The sequence below is a fragment of the Dendrobates tinctorius genome, unplaced genomic scaffold (assembly GCF_039654945.1).
Source record: "Dendrobates tinctorius isolate UK_male_01 unplaced genomic scaffold, ASM3965494v1 ptg000004l, whole genome shotgun sequence".
Taxonomy (NCBI): domain Eukaryota; kingdom Metazoa; phylum Chordata; class Amphibia; order Anura; family Dendrobatidae; genus Dendrobates; species Dendrobates tinctorius.
The window spans coordinates 45,859,410-45,875,695 of NW_027361672.1; the positions used below are offsets into that span (position 1 = coordinate 45,859,410).

Sequence of the window (16,286 nt, forward strand, 5' to 3'; positions counted from 1 at the left end):
TTAGCAGCGGTGTACGTCCCGGCATGGAGCCGCCGCAGAGGAAAGATGAAGCACAGGACCAGGATACTGCTTCCAGGTCAGCTGCTGCAGAGTGGACGGTGCAGGAAACCTCCATCCACCACTCCGTTGTCAAAGAGGAGGAGAGGGACCATCCACCTTCCTTCCCTCGCCGCTGTACATCAGGGGTGATGCAGTGGGAGCCGAACGGACGCCGTAAGTGCCTCTGGACATCCGAGGGGTTGACTCCCCAAGGATGGGACAGGGCTGTTGGCCCGGCACAAAAAAGGGTGGGATAGGCCTGGATGCAGATGGAAGTACCTGGAGGCGACACTCCATGTTCCTATCTGTTGCTGGTGTGGGGAAAGCGGTGCCCTGAAGGGACCCATTGCCCCTAAGGAAGATCTCAGGAATACCTGTAACAGACGATGCAGGAGGGGGTACGTGAAGACGAAACACCACGTTCCCGCCTGTTGTAGGTTTGGGAAGAGCGGTGCCCTTAAGGGATCCATCGCCCCCTGTAATCCTTTGAAAAATTAAGAATAAAAATAAGGATAAAAAAACAAAAATAGTCTAAACTATAGATGTGGTCTGAAAATCACAAACGTGCATCCTACTGACAGTAAGCTTGAACTGGTACGGCTGGAGCCAGTGTGTGGGTGTATACTGCAGAGGAGGAGCTAATATTTTTGTATTTGCTTAGTGGCAGCAGCATAAGATCCCATGGTTCTGTGTCCCCCAATGAGGCGACGGAGAAAAATGGTATTAGACATTTTTGTAATTCATTCTATAAAAATATTGAACAGTTCTAAAGATATTTATACTTTATAAGGATGGTGCCCTATAGAATTAGTAATTTTGCCTTTCTCCTTGAATGTAACAGCTCTTTAGCAGCAGAGCATGAGCAATAAATCTTATTACCCTAACACTATCAGCTCTAAAAGTATAATCCTTTGTCCTTGCCTACAGAAATAAAAATGGGTAATTGTATATACAGAGCTAGCCAGAACAGAAGACTCCAATTTCACTGCTGTGGTGTTTGACTATTATGACAGATTTACTGCGCTTTCTTGGCCATCAAGTCTTCTGTCAGTAGCCACAGTAGATATGATTCCTCCATACGGCTGTGTACATCATCTGGTTTTCACTAATCTAATAGAAAGCCGGACAGGAAAAAGGATTATACTTTTACTGCTGAGCATAGCAATAGTGACAAAATGGCAGCAGCATACACCCATGGTTCCTGTGTCCCCCAATGAAGCGATTGAGAAATAAAAAGATATACTGCACATGCTCTGCCATCAAAAAACAGTTATTAGCAATATTACTAATTCTATAAAGCTCCATCCTTATAACAAATCTCATTCTGTTTTTTCCTCCTCTTATTCCAAGAACCATAATTTTTTTTTACTTTTCCATCAATATAGTCATATGAGGGCCTGCTTCTTGTAGGATGAGTTGTACTTTTGAATGACTGTATTGATTTTACCATATGGTGTACTGAAAAACGGGAAAAAAATTCCAAGTGGAGTAAAATAGAAAAAAAAGTGCAAATCCACAAAATATTTTTTTTTAAATTATGTTCACTACATGGTAAAACTGACCTGGATGATGGCTTGTTTTTTGGCTATAAACTGACATTTTTTATTGATACCATTGTGGGATACATATGATATTTTGATCACTTCTTATTGCAATATTGCAGTGACGAACAACCCCTTAATTCTGGAGTTTAGTTTTTTCGTATTACACTGTTACCAATCTGATTTATTTTACATTTTGATCTGACAGCAGCAATGCCACATGTGTTTTTTTGTTTTATTTTCAATGGGACTAAATGGGGGTGATTTGAACTTTGTTTTTTATATATTGTAAAAAACTTTTTTCTCATTTTTTACTTTAATAGTGTTAAAGCTGTAAAGACCCGATCACCTGTGCTATGCATAGCAGCAATCACGGTCTTCTAATGACCGGCACTGCTTGACAACTCGTCGGCACCCCGCAATAACATGACAGGGGCAACGATGGGCGGGATTAATTACGCACTTCTGGTCAGCGTGTGTTAAATAGTACTGTGCGAGACTGGCAGCGTGATTTGACTGATTAACAGCCACGGCAGGGGCGGTGCTGTTAAAGGTACGTGATGACTGATTAAATTAGTAATGTGCGGGGAAAGATGAAGGCTCATCGTGTGAGCCTCTATTACAAGTAGGGGGACACGACATATGAAACATAAATCATATGTCGTGAAGGGGTTAATAGGAGTTTTAGGAAAAAATATTTGCAATATTCTTCACAAATAGATAAATAAATGAGTAGGCACAACCCCTTTATGCAATACATGCATAGTTAAGTGGATGATGGCAAGCTGAATACTTTAACTTGCACTTATAAAGGGAACCTGTCACCAGGTTTGGCCCATAGGAGTTATGGCCACCACCTTTCAGGGCTTATCTACAGCATTCTATAATGCTGTAGATAAGCCCCCCATTCGACCAGCAAGAGAAGAAAAATATGTTTTATTATACTCACCAGGAGGGGCTCTCCGGTCCGATGGGTGTCGCAGGTCCTGGCCCAGTGCCTCCCATATTCTTGCAATGGCGCCCTCCTGCTTGCTTCATGGCTCCCCCACATCTCGCTTCTGCGCAGGCGTACTTATCTGCCCAGTTGAGGCAGAGGAAAGTACTGCAGTGCGCAGGCGCTGGGAAAGGTCAGAGAGGCCCAACCCCTGCGCATTGCAGTACTTTCCTTTGCCCTCAACATGGCAGATAAGTACGTCTGCGCAGGAGCGCGATGTCAGGGAGCCATGAAGCAAGCAGGATGGTGGCATCGCAAGAAGATGGGAGGTGCTGGACCAGAACCAGCGACACCCCTCGGACCAGACAGCCCCCCCGGGTGAGTATAATAAAAGTTATTTTTCATCTTTTGCAGCTCGGATCAGGGGCTTATATACAGTATAGAATGTTGTAGATAAGTCTTGAAAGGCAGTGGCCATATCTTATATTGGCCAAACCTGGTGACAGGTTCTCTTTAAAAGCAAATAACTGGCATATGTCATGTGCTGGTAAACACAGCAAAATGCTGCTAAATAAATTCTGATTTTGCAACAGTTGATGTCACTTGTTGATATACTATATGTTGCTAGATGCAGGGTGCCTTTGTAGCTGTTGTTTGATTTTCTGAATTATGCACTAGGCCTTTACATTGTTTGTTCCAAAATTGCAACTTGGCCATTTAGTTCTAGGGATAAATGATAACAGGTGAAGGCTCAACCACTGGAAACCTCACCAATAATGAAACCATGTATCCCAAAATCCCCATTTTAATTAAATGGAAGTCGAGCACACCTATTACTGTTTTATTGAAAGTCAATCAGACTAACAGTTCACCGACTACAGTCTCAACTAATACCACAAAATTTCAATCTTGGCACATCCCCTTCAATGGAATATCAAAAGGTTATACGACCAGACTGAAATTTTTTTTAAATCACTAATGAAATAGCTGAGCAATATCATGTCATACTTTTCATCTGAAGATTCCTGTTCCACCTTCATTCCTTCAGAAAGGCTTCCTTTGAATTTATCTTCCTTATCTTTGCTTCTGCTTCTCCTTCGGCGGCTTCGTCCTCCTCGTGAATGTGATCTCCTCCTAATACGTGATCTACTTCTTCGGTTTCTATCTCTGTGCACAGAAAAACAATAGGTGATATGTAATATACACACAAACATTTTTGGTATGAATCAGAAAAAGTTTCCGTTTATGTGAGATTTAATGGAATCAGTATGGAAATGTATTTTTACACAGGTGCATTTATATAAATAACATTTGGTGGAACATTTCACACTGTCTCATCTAACCATGCCCAAAATTGGAGTAAGCCTCGTCACATTTATTTCCTTTGCTCCTAGACTCTAGGTTGTCCATAATTGCAGGGTGATATGATGTATATTTTTATTATAATATACATGTTTATATATGATAATTTATTTCAATAGTAGTGTAGAAAAACATTTTCAAGTAGTGATATAGCAATATGTAATCATATAAAACTTAGTTTTTAATGATACAATTAAAACCATATAGTAAGAATAATGCCACTGGACTTAAAGTGCAGAAAACAGTGCAACATCGCAAAGCAAAACCAAATCACGAATAATTAACATATAGCATGTCACTAGCACTGACCAACATATTGGACAGTGGAACCTGACAGTATGAATCTAGCGACAAAATGTAAAAATATGATCATAGACCTTGAAGGAAATGTCAGATAGTCATGTATCATACGCTTGTTGCTGGTAATGAACAGCAACCAGAGATTGTCAAATACACTGACCTAAAGGTCATATAAATATCCCCACTCACTTTGTGGGACTGAACATCACACGGACAAAAAAGAACACTCTCTCCCGGGTACATGTACAGGGCTGCCACGGTTAATCCATCAAGTGAGGACTGGTGATGTAAGAGATCAAGGTGCGCTGCTCCGTATCCGTTTCCTTTATAAAATTCTTCAGGGAATTTTTCAATCCTCAAAAGTGGAGGCAAATCCCACCATAATGGCTCCAATAGACTGCTGGTCTTGTATGCTAGGGCCACTGAGTGGTGCAGTGCAGCATCATGCTGTGATCACATGTTGCTATATCACTACTTACCTTTAGTGGTCTACAATTCCCTTACCCATTGCTATTTACTCTAAAAACACATTCACGCACTTATACCTTCTGTGAAGAGATCGGCTGCGTCTTCTGGGTGATCTACTTCTTCTGAGGGGTGAACGTGACCGCCTTCGTCCAGGAGACCTACTTGAACGTCTTCTAGAAGGCGACCATCGTGAGGGGCTAGCTTCTTTTGCTCTATCATGTCTTGTAAGACCTTCTTCTCTGCCTCTTGCTCTGAACAAATATATTGGTTTATTATACATATGATAATGCTAAAAACTACCATGTGTATGAAACATTTAATTTAAATAGGGATACAATACAAAATGTAAAAACAGCCACATAGTACAAATCTGAAGTTAGTGATTACCAAATTGGCTGTTTTGCTTTAAATTGCAGTTGGATCTGAACCTGTAAGATCCTTTGTTGTATTGAATCCATCTGCAAAACATGCATGCTCAGTGTGCCTTAAAGGAAACGTGTCATGTTCCCAAATGCCATTAACCTGTAGATATGGGGTTAATATGCAGGTTAATAGCTGCCCCAGCTATTGCTCTGAAAGCATGGCTACGGGGAGGAAATTAAAGGGAATCTGTCACCCTTTTTTTCGAATATGAGCTGCCGCCACTGACTTCAGGGGCTTATCTACAGCATTCTGTAATGCTGTAGATAAGCCCCTGATGTAGCCTGAAAGATAAGAAAAAAAGAGTTAGATTATACTCACCCCGGCGTCTGGTTCGGTCCGATGGGTGGTGCGGTCCGGCGCCTCACATCTAACGGTGACGTCCTCTTCTTTCCTTCCCAGCCCGGCTCCTGCACAGGCGCACTGCTCTGCCCTGTTGAGGGCAGAGCAGAGTCCTGCAGTGCGCAGGCGCCAGGAGAGGTCCGGCGCCTGCACACTGCAGTATTCTGCTCTGCCCTCAACAGGGCAGTGCAGTGCGCCTGATCCACAACAGGAAGGAAAGAAGAGGATGTCACCGTTAGAAGATGGGAGGCGCCGGATTGGACCGCGACACCCATCGGACCGAACCGCCCCCCGGTGAGTATAATCTAACTCTTTTTTCATATCTTTCAGGTTACATCGGGGGCTTATCTACAGCATTCCAGAATGCTGTAGATAAGCCCCTGATGTCAGTGGCGGCTGCTCATATTGGAAAAAGAGGGTGACAGATTCCCTTTAACTATTGCTCCCAGAAGCTTCTAACTTTCAGTCACAGAGCCGTGCCGATGCAACTTCAGTCACCGCTCTGTACATAGGGTGTGCTTACAGCCACGGCTCACTTATACACATATACACTTATATGACTGACAGCCGCCTCTCCACTCATGTACTACAAAATCGACTAGAGTCAATATGTCTGGGTGTTCTTACAGCAGCCACTCACTGTTTATTGAGTAGTGGCTGAAGGACGTGCCTCTATAACGGAAAGCCGGAAGGCTTTAATTTCTTCCCGGTGCTGTGACCAATCAACTGTAGAACTCTATTAACATGCAGATTAACACCAAATATCTGCAGGTTAATAGCATCTGGGGACATACCTTGAATTGTGGTTGTCACAAACATTTTTCAATTATCCATAGGATAGGTGATGAATGTATGATCACTAGGGGTCAAACTACTGAGAACCCCCCCCCCCCGCTATCTTGAGAATGGGTGTCCCAAAGATCTCCATGTGAAATGAGGGATAGTGTGCATCACAGTTTAATTCACTATTATGGGTCTGCGGAATAGATACAGCAAATGCATGACTACCACTCCCATACAGTAAACAGAACAGTGGTGATTTATGCACCCTACTGCTCTAATCACACAGGTGACAAAATCAGCACTTATATCGCCATTTCAAGGAGTCCTAGCGGTTGCCTCCTCCGAATTTCATACATTACCAATCCTATTACTAATATAAGAACAAGTTAATATGTTGGTATAACTTTTTTACACTGCTGTATTACTATATTTTTGTGCTGTACATCAGTGTGAATTTTTTAGGAAACCTAGAAATTGATTCTACATCATACACAGATACAAACTCGGGAAAACAGAGTGTTGGTTTGTTACCTAGGAGAAGATTGTCGCCTCCTTTCTGGTTCCCGTCGTTTCCTTTCGATAGATTTACTTTTTGCTCTTCTCATTGGGGACTGCGTTCGAGGAGGGGATTGCTTAATCTTTTTATCATGAGTAAATGGAGATCTGCTATGCCTTGATGATCTGTCACGCTGTTTTGGAGTAAGGCTTCTGGCTTTGGGGCTACGTGCTGGTCTGCGGCCTGGTGAACGATTTTCTTTTCCTGAAGAGGCATCTTTCGAAGGAGACTTTGCAGGTTTTTTGTCCCTCTCTGTATCCGATCGCCTTGGTTTACGCTCCTTTGACTTTGACCTCCTTTCCTTTGATTTGCTTCTTCTAGGTACAGGGGACTTGGACTTCCTACTGCGATCTTTCGTTCTGCTCTCACTCGCTATAGGAGATTTCTTTTGGTCTCTTGACCTTACTCTATCATCTGAGGGAGATGTAGATTTCCTGTTTTTCTCTGGGGATTGTCTGCGCAAGGGTGGAGATTTTTTCACTTGATCTTGGGATCTGATTCTTTTAGTAGGACTTTTAGATTTCCTTTTCTCCTTAGACTTACTCCCAGGTACCTTTTCTTTTGGGGTTTCAGAGTTTACTTTCATTTTTTTCTTTTCTGACTTATGTTTAGTCTTTTCTTTGGACTTACTACGACTCCTTCTCTTTGAAACAGATTTTGAGTCAATCTCCTGCTTTCCCTTCAAATTTGATTTCATTGATGCCCTTTTCCCATTTCGAATCTTGTCATTAATCTCTCCCTCTTCTTCAGAACCAGAATTGTAACCCTGCAGTATTAAACCCATGCCAGACTGCACTTTACCTTCCATTAATTCATTGTCAAGCTCTGCTTTAATCATAGCTCTTTGCTTTTCCAAGTCTTCCAATAAAGCAAAGTCTTCCTGTTTTGCCCTCTTTGATGGTGAATGATCATCTTTGTCAGGATCTAGAATCTCTTTCCGTTTGTGCTTCTTATGCTTGTGTTTATGCTTGTGTTTTTTGTCCTTGTCTTCTTCAGAAGAATGCTTGTGCTTTTTGTGCTTGCTCCGATGCTTGTGTTTCTTTTTCTTATGTTTACTGTGCTTGCTCTGAGGCTGCTCCTCTTCTGAGACCTCACCATTTTCTTCAATGCCACTTCTATCAGATGTGTCAGCATCAACCATTCTGTCAACAAAACAAAACAAACATTTTCTACAACTGAAAAAGGACTTCTACGACAGATTATTTAACTGGGTTTTACTTGTTTAATGTAAATAAAGCTCAAATTGGTTTTCCATTCTTTAAGCATTTATGACATCCCACAGGATAAGTGTCCAATAGAGGCACCTCTTAAAGGGAATCTGTCACCCCTTTTTTCGAATATGAGCTGACGACACCGCCATTAGGGACTTATCTACAGCATTCTGTAATGCTGTAGATAAGCCCCCGATGTAACCTGAAAGATAAGAAAAAAAAGTTAGATTATACTCACCCGGGGGTCCGGTCCGGTGGGTGCGCCTCTCATCTTCATACGATGCCGTCCTCTTCTTTCCTTCCTGTCGTGGCTCCTGTCAACAGGGCAGAGCAGTGCGCCTGCGCCAGAGCCACGACAGGAAGGAAAGAAGAGGACGTCACCGTTAGAAGATGAGAGGCGCCGAACCGGACAGCGACACCCATCGGACCGGACCCCCAGGTGAGTATAATCTAACTCTTTTTTCTTATCTTTCAGATTACAGAATGCTGTAGATAAGCCCCTGATGTCGGTGCCGGCAGCTCATATTCGAAAAAAGGGGTTACAGATTCCCTTTAAGGCTCCTGTCCCTATTTTCCATTTCCTAAAAAGCAAATGCTCTTAGGTTCAAAAAAAGCAGTGACAGTCCTTGTGTGCTACCCTTCGAGATCTAAACAGAAAAAGGAGAACTACTATCAAGCATAATATATGAACATATGCTACAAATTAAGGAGTATTCTTTGATTGTAAAATATTACCCTCCCCTCCTCCAAGGGACTTTGAGACAAATGGCCTGGATTTGTGTTAGGCTATCAAGATCAGAAAGGTAGGAGCCGGACTCCCAGCACCTCCACATCACCACATTTGAAAGGTAAATTTTTGTATTGGTTTCGCCTGGAGTGATTGAGACTGAGCAGCAACCTGGCATGGCAAGTTCAAAATATTCAGAGTCAGGCAAGCCTGGTAACCAATAAAATAATGCACAATAGTGTTGGGATAGGATTCCACCCAACTTGATACTGAAGGTCAAATATCCAGAAAACTCCCTTTAACAATGATGGCCTAACATTAATAAAGGTCAACAATAGTTTATTGCTGGGGCTCTGATTGTCACCTCAACTTCATGGTTTACTCAGCTCAGTCCTATTAACTTGAACAGAAAAAAGCAGCTATGAAATGGCACAAGATATTAGCGTCCATAGAATGTACGGAACTTAATCATTGGAAAACCAGAAAACAACTGCAGTAATTTACATGCAGAATACCGCCTATGCATGTACATGTATTCTGGAAATTGTCCGAGATCACATGCTTCACCAAGTGATGGTCTCACGTGTATCTATGAAATATTTGAAGGGTTACTTTCCCCATTAAAGTTTATTCTATTAAGCATGTCCAAACTAACAGTGAAGAACCTTTACTATGCACAATGGAGACATTATTTGTTGGCACAAGACAGAAAACAGTACAAGCCTGAGGGCCTTCCACTGGTCACGTGTAAACCATTACAGAAGTCCCTCATGTTGCAATATTAAAGATGAACTGTCCACAATTTTGTCTCTTATTTTTCTCACTACTCCCGAAAAATCTGATTTTGTTTTACGGTTGCAGAGATATGGGCCTCTTTGTTTATTGCTGATCTTTATAGTCTTTACATAGAGTGTTGCTCAAAGGATTCTCTGAGGTGTTTATGGCTGCATTGCATCATTATCCTCTAAGCAACGCCCCTCGCTTAAAAGGAATCTGTCACCCCTGGGATGTATATGACCTATTAATATGGCCATACAGGTAATAGAAATGATACACTAAGTCCAACCTGTATGACTCATATTAATGGTCTTGTTGGAAAATGCTGTACTTGTCTTTATGCTAATGATTTCTTCCTTGACTCCCATCCTCATTGTAATCCTTACCTCTTCCCCCTATTAGACTCAGTTATGGCCCCGAAATCCTGCGCCTGCACTCCTTCAGAAATACTGTAAAGCGCTGCGGAATATGTTGGCGCTATATAAAGATTATTATTTATTATTATTAAATACAGTACATACTTCATACTTCCTTCTATGGGCACTGTATTCAGGGATCTTCTGTGCAGGCGACTTCCACTCCAGTGACCTCTGGGGCGCACACTGATAAGGTGTTCTCCCCATTTCCTCCCTGCATAGTTATCGCCATGTACACATGGTTCCTAGCTATGACTACGCAGGGAGGAAGCGGGGAAAGCATCTTATCAGGGCGCACAGTGGAAGTCACAATGAATCTAGAATGCCTGCGCAGAAGATCCCTGAAAGAGTAACATTTCTATGACCTGTATGCCCATATTAATAGGTCATATATGTCCCGGGAGTGACAGATTCCCTTTAAGACCATTAAAACTAGCCCAACCTCCAGAATTGTATGATAGAATTAAAAAAACAAAGTAACTCTCTTTAACCACTTAGTGACCAAGCCAATTTTTACAATTCTGACCAGTGTCACTTTATATGGTAATAATTCTGGAACTCTTCAACGTATCCCACTGATTCTTAGATTGTTTTTTTTGGTGACATTTTACTTCATGATAGTTTTAAAATTTATTCTATAGGACTTGTGTTTATTTATGGAAAAAAAACGGAAATTTGGCCAAAATGTTAAAAATTTTGCAATTTTCAAGCTTTTAAGTTAATAGTGACAGCGACAGAAAAGAATCACGCAGGGGATAAGTTCCCTGCAAGTTTCCATCAGGACAATGTGATGTGTTCGTGTTGTCCTGATAGACTCCCCGGCCACAAGATGGCCGTGGGGGACTTCAGGGAAAGTGGCGTGCCAGTGCCTGCTCAGAGCAGGACCTGAGATGCCACCTTTCCTGCCTGTCAGATGCTATTCCGATGTTCTGCAGTGCAGATGCATTGCAGATCAGATCAGCAAACTGATACTGTACAGCGATGTCCCATACAAATATTAAAAATTGTAAAAATATTTTTTTTAAATCCCCAAAGAAAAATAAATATATTTTTCCAATAAGTATTTAAATAAATAAATAGTAAAGTAATAAGTAAATAAAAAAAAACCAATAAAAGTACATGTTATTTCTGTGTCTGTAATGATCCACTGTATAAAACTGTCCCACTAGTTATCCCCTTCATTGAACATTGTAAAAAAAAACAAAAAAAAAACCATGCTTTATCATCATAGAGCCAAACAAAAAGTGCAATAAAACACGATCAAAAAGACAAATGTAAATAAAAATGGTACCGCTGAAAAAGTCATCTTGTCCCACAAAAAGCAATCATACAGTTCCAACAGTAGAAAAATAATAGTTATAGCTCTCAGAACAAAGCGATGCAAAAATTATTTTTCAATAAAATAGTTTTTATTGTGCAAACGCGCCAAAACATTAAAAAAAAAAAAAAAAAAAAGATAAATTGGGTATCGTTGTAATCGCACTGACACGAAGAATAAAGCTGACTTACCAATTTCACCAGACGCGGAATGGTGTAAAAAAAAATTCCAAAAGCAATTCCTGACTTGCTGGCTTTTGTTCATTCTGTCTCCCAAAAATCGGAATAGAAAGCGATGAAAAAATGTCATGTGTCCGAAAATGGTACAGGGTATTCAAAAGACAGATAAAGGTGTCAGCCAAACTATTTTTTTATATTATTGATGCAATAAACGTTATTACTTTTCTAAAAAAAAAAAAACAAAAAAAAAAACCCTTCGTCTTCCTTTTCTATTACCGTATTTTCCGCTTTGTAAGACGCACTTTTTTTCCCCCAAAATTGAGGGGAAAAAGGGGGTGCGTCTTACAAAGAGGATATACATTTGCGCTGCCACTGAGGGTACTTGCCGCGGCACTCTGTGCCCTGATGCTGCCGCTGCGCTGTCCGCCACCGCCGCGCTCCTGTCCCCCGGTGGTTTCTTCCGCCCCGCCGCCGCGCTCTGTCCCGTTCAGCGTGGGGGGTCTCTGTCACCATTTAGGTAACACCCATCACAAAAAATCCATACATAAAATACATATAGATACATCCATCAGATACATATATATTCAATAGCACAGCATATCTAATTGTTAACAGTAGTAGTCATAATCGTATTAGAAATATTGCAAAAGCATTTCATATATAAACATCGATCCCCATGTCAGCCCACCAATAATCATGATGCATCAGAGGTATCCATAGAAATAACGCACCAATCACTTGCAGTAATACATATCCATATATAAACCGCCAATCCCTAATCACATAATAGAGGCGCCAACCCCAATAGACCAATCATAGGTGGACTCTCAAATCGGCAGAGTTCCCTCTCCCCATATGACAACATCAGCCAGAGCCAGGCTGTATCAGGAGCGCAGTCTAATGACGCGCACGCCGCCCGTCCCCGCAGGTCCGGTCACATGACGTCTCCGTCACAAAGCACCGCGCATGCGCGGTGCTAAGCAAGGGATCAGCCACACGAACCGCCCACCGGGGAGGACCGCGCATGCGCAGAGGCCCAGAGCACACGATCACACACCACACTCCTTCAAAAACCCGCGCATGCGCTGATTAACAAAAACAAGTGTAATACCACACTTGCATGAATGAGTCCACACAGATAGGCCAAAATGCTCCCAAGCAACGCAGCATATAAAAGACATTTGGAATCAAGGAACCATATCCATAGTAACTTTAATAATATTCCATACTTTACAAGATTCGCAAACGTTGCACATTATATAAGGAGCAAAACTGGGATAATAACAAAAAAGAAAAAAAGGGAAGAAAAAAGAGCGAAAAGAGGGCACGGGGAATGGCAGGCAAGAAATACGGACTATTGTTCATTTGGGTCCATGAACCTTTGAACTGGCATCCACCCCTCCGTTGTGCTGTCAGCTGCTCTTTGCTGTCTATGATTTGGCAGTGTCCGTCATTTTAGGATTTCATAAACGTGCCATCGGTCACAGTTTTGTGCACTTCTGAAAAGAAAGCCACTGCTGAACAGAGGCCAGACGGAGACCTGAGTAACTCTGCTGCCTCATTATAGTGAATGGATCCATCGGAGGTTTCATCTGTCACGTAACTCGGGAGATTTAGAATGAAACCCCGATGTAACTGCTCAGCGTAGAGTGCTGGATAAATGTGATCATACATGCCATGTAAAATGTTCCCAATAAAAGCTTCAAGCAAAGCTTCAAAAAGCAAGCCCTCACTCAGGTCTTTCATCTGTTAACGGAAACACAGGGGCTTCCACGTTAATGGTAACACAAAGGCTCTGGAAAAACTAAATAGCTCTTCGCCCCCCCAAAAAAATTCAGCAAATTCCCCATTCCGAAATCCAAATGCCCCCCTCCCTTCTGAGCCCCAGTGTGCGTAAACCACATATAGCACTCACGTTTGGCATTTGTGTAGTGATGAGAGGCCGTCTAATGTACAGGTGCTTGTTTCCAGAAGCACGGGCTGGGCATAATGTACTGGTCACTACAACGGTAGTTTACAATTTTAACTCCACAACATCCAATGCTGATTGTTTCTGGAAAATAGAGCTATAATTTCCAAAATGGGGTCCACTTGAGGGGAAATTCTGCTTTTCTAGCACTTAGTGGCTCTTTACATGATATCCACAAACTATTCTAGGAAAATCTGTGTTCCAGGAGGAAAAGAGCGTTCTGTCCCTCCCGAGTCTCTCTTTATGGCTAAGTAATGCTGTACAACCACATATGGGGTATTGTCTCATTCAGTAGAAATTGTGGGAAAAATTTTGGTGCCATTTTTACCCATTTCCCAGTATGAAAATGTAAAACTTGGGGCTAACAAACAATCTTGGTGGTAAAAATGTAAATTATTTTATCTTCACTACCAGGGCTGTGGAGTCGGTAAGCCAAACCTGCGACTCAGACTCCTCAAATTCCCTTCCACTGACTCCGACATATATTGCTTATATTTAAGTGAAAAATTTATTGTAGTACAATGTGAACATCAGACATTTAATCAAGACATTTAGATAGAACATAATATATATTTATCGGAATACAACTTTAGAACACAAAAAACTGTAATAAATTGTAAATATGTAATACACTATAATATCGATTACACATATATATATATCACTATGTAATAAACTATGTAAGTGGCAAAAAACAGTTTTCAACAAAAACGTACTAAATAACATTTGTACAGTCAGTTTTGATGAACGGTTGAATTTTTCTTTTTCTTTGACAGCAAGTGAAACATTTTGCTGAAATATGGTCAATCTGCTTGCTATAGGAGACGGAGTGAAATCTTTTTCCTTGCAGCAACGCTTTGCCTGCTCCATATCATCCAAATACTTGTCAAAGTCAAACTCCTCATCTGATGAGGATGAAGATATGGCAGCAGTAGCACTGTCAGGACCCAAGTCCTTTTGCGCCTGGCAGTCCTCCTGTAGGCCACTCATCCTAACTGCTACCTCAGTCAGAGCTTCTTTTCCTTTAGTAAGCTGTTGATCATCAAGCAATACACGATGACTTGGGTCCACATAAACAGCTGCCAGAAAAATTTTATTTTCCAGTAGCTGTGTCTCTCTCCGTTTCATTGAAGCATAAATGCCATCTGCGATTAAATCTCCTCTTTGGGACAGGCAAAATAGCAAGTTCTTCCACTCGCTTATGAAAATGCCAGGAGTTAAATCCTCAGCTTGTAATTTTGTAGTCACGGTAAACAGGTGATTAAGCAATTCCTTCAATTCAGCCACCTGTCTCCATTGACCTTCATTTAGGGTTACCTGAGGGTTCGCCATATCTATAAGAAACGGTTTTAGCCAAAATCAAAACTAAGGGGGGGGGGGGGGGGCAGAACCTCATACTGTTCCGCAGAATCTCATACTGCACACCTCAGCTGCTGCAGAACCTTATACTGCACACCCCTACACTTATAAAGCCTACACCTTAAGATGTGGTGAATGCAGTCTATTTATTCCAACTATCAATTGATGCTGATGTGTTACTGAAGACGAGCAATGCCTGTCCTGGGCGTTCTTTTGGGCAGCAATGAGGTGTACCTGACTGATGCTAAAAAAAAAAAAAAAAAAAGAAGGCGTGTTAAGGGCCCGTTACACATTGCGATATAGCTAGCAATATCGCTGTAACGTCACCAATTTTGTGACGTAGCAGCGATATTGCTAGCGATATTGCTACATGTGATACTTACCTCCGACCGGCTCCCCCGCTGCTCATCGCTGGTCGCGCGAGAACGTCCTGGACCATTTCTCGTCGGGCGCTTCCTGCGGCGACGCGGGAGGACGTCAGGATCGCCGTGTCTGACAGGTAAGTAGCGACCCCCGACCGCTGCTATGTCGCTGGTGAGATCTGCCTGTTTAGCAGCTCACTAGCGACCACTTAGCGATGCATCAGCGATCCATATCGTTGTCCGGATCGCTGGTGCATCGCTAAGTGTAACGGTTCCCTTAGTCTGTGTGCTACCCGGCTTTCATTCTTTTTGGTACAGATAAGATATGGATAGACAGATATGGATAAATGGATAGATAGAGCAGATTTCTAATCTGCTTTTGCTATTGAAAACATTATCTATGAGCTCAAAAACCATTCAGGTGATGGTTTTTTTAAAAAGCTGATCTGCTTTTGCAGCTGAAAAATGTATCCTCAAAAAACGCAGCAAACACGCTGTGTGTGAATATAGCCTTAGATCAGGAATAGAACAGCCATTTATAGGACATTTCATAACTTTCCCAAATTCCTATAATATTCAGCACATTCTGCATTGAACTACTGTACCCAATTTATTATATATTTTAGGAGTCGGACCATTTTATACCGACTCCACTGCCCTGTTCACTACTCAATGGTATAAAAGTCTGTAACACACCTGTGGTGTCAAAATCACTGCACCCCTAGATGAATTCATTGAGAGGCTTAATTGGTAAAATGGGGTCACTTATGGGAGGGATTCTGCTGTTTTGGCACCTCAGGGGTTCTGCCAATGTAACATGGCACCCTCAGACAAGTGCAGCAAAATCTGCACTGTAATATGGCGCTACTTCCCTTCAGAGCTTTGCACTGTGCCTCAAATGTAGTTTTCAATTACATATGTATGAGCTATTGGTGAACTCAGAAGCAACTGCACAACAAATTTTGGGGTCCATTATCTCCTGTTACCCTTGTGAAAATACAAAATTTAGAGCTAAAAAAGATTTGCCTAACAGTACACCCTTTTCTCCTGTTACTGTTGAAGCAAATGTCTTCATTGTCACTTTGGGAATTATTTTATCCCCTAGCTTATACATTAATAATGCTGCATTAAAATCTACATGGCTCTATTCAATAGGGTTCAATAAATGTGGTCATAACTAGTGATGAGCGAGTATACTCCTTGCTCGGGTTTTCCCGAGCATG

At 41.7% G+C, this 16,286-nt stretch overlaps 1 protein-coding gene across 9 annotated transcripts in view; it reads right to left on the minus strand.

The window, feature by feature from the left end:
• Positions 1 to 16,286, minus strand: part of PRP4K (pre-mRNA processing factor kinase PRP4K) — a 108,647-nt gene that overhangs the window by 65,305 nt on the left and 27,056 nt on the right. For all 9 annotated transcript variants that reach the window (XR_012230689.1, XR_012230688.1, XR_012230687.1 and 6 more), the window contains exons 2-4: positions 6,721 to 7,887; positions 4,722 to 4,895; positions 3,523 to 3,681 (exon numbers count right to left, since the gene is read on the minus strand). Coding sequence is in view for 1 of the 9 variants with exons in the window: in XM_073567485.1 (XP_073423586.1) it covers positions 3,523 to 3,681; positions 4,722 to 4,895; positions 6,721 to 7,887 (1,500 nt within the window). In the remaining 8 variants the exon portion in view is untranslated. The remainder of the gene's footprint in view (positions 1 to 3,522; positions 3,682 to 4,721; positions 4,896 to 6,720; positions 7,888 to 16,286) is intronic.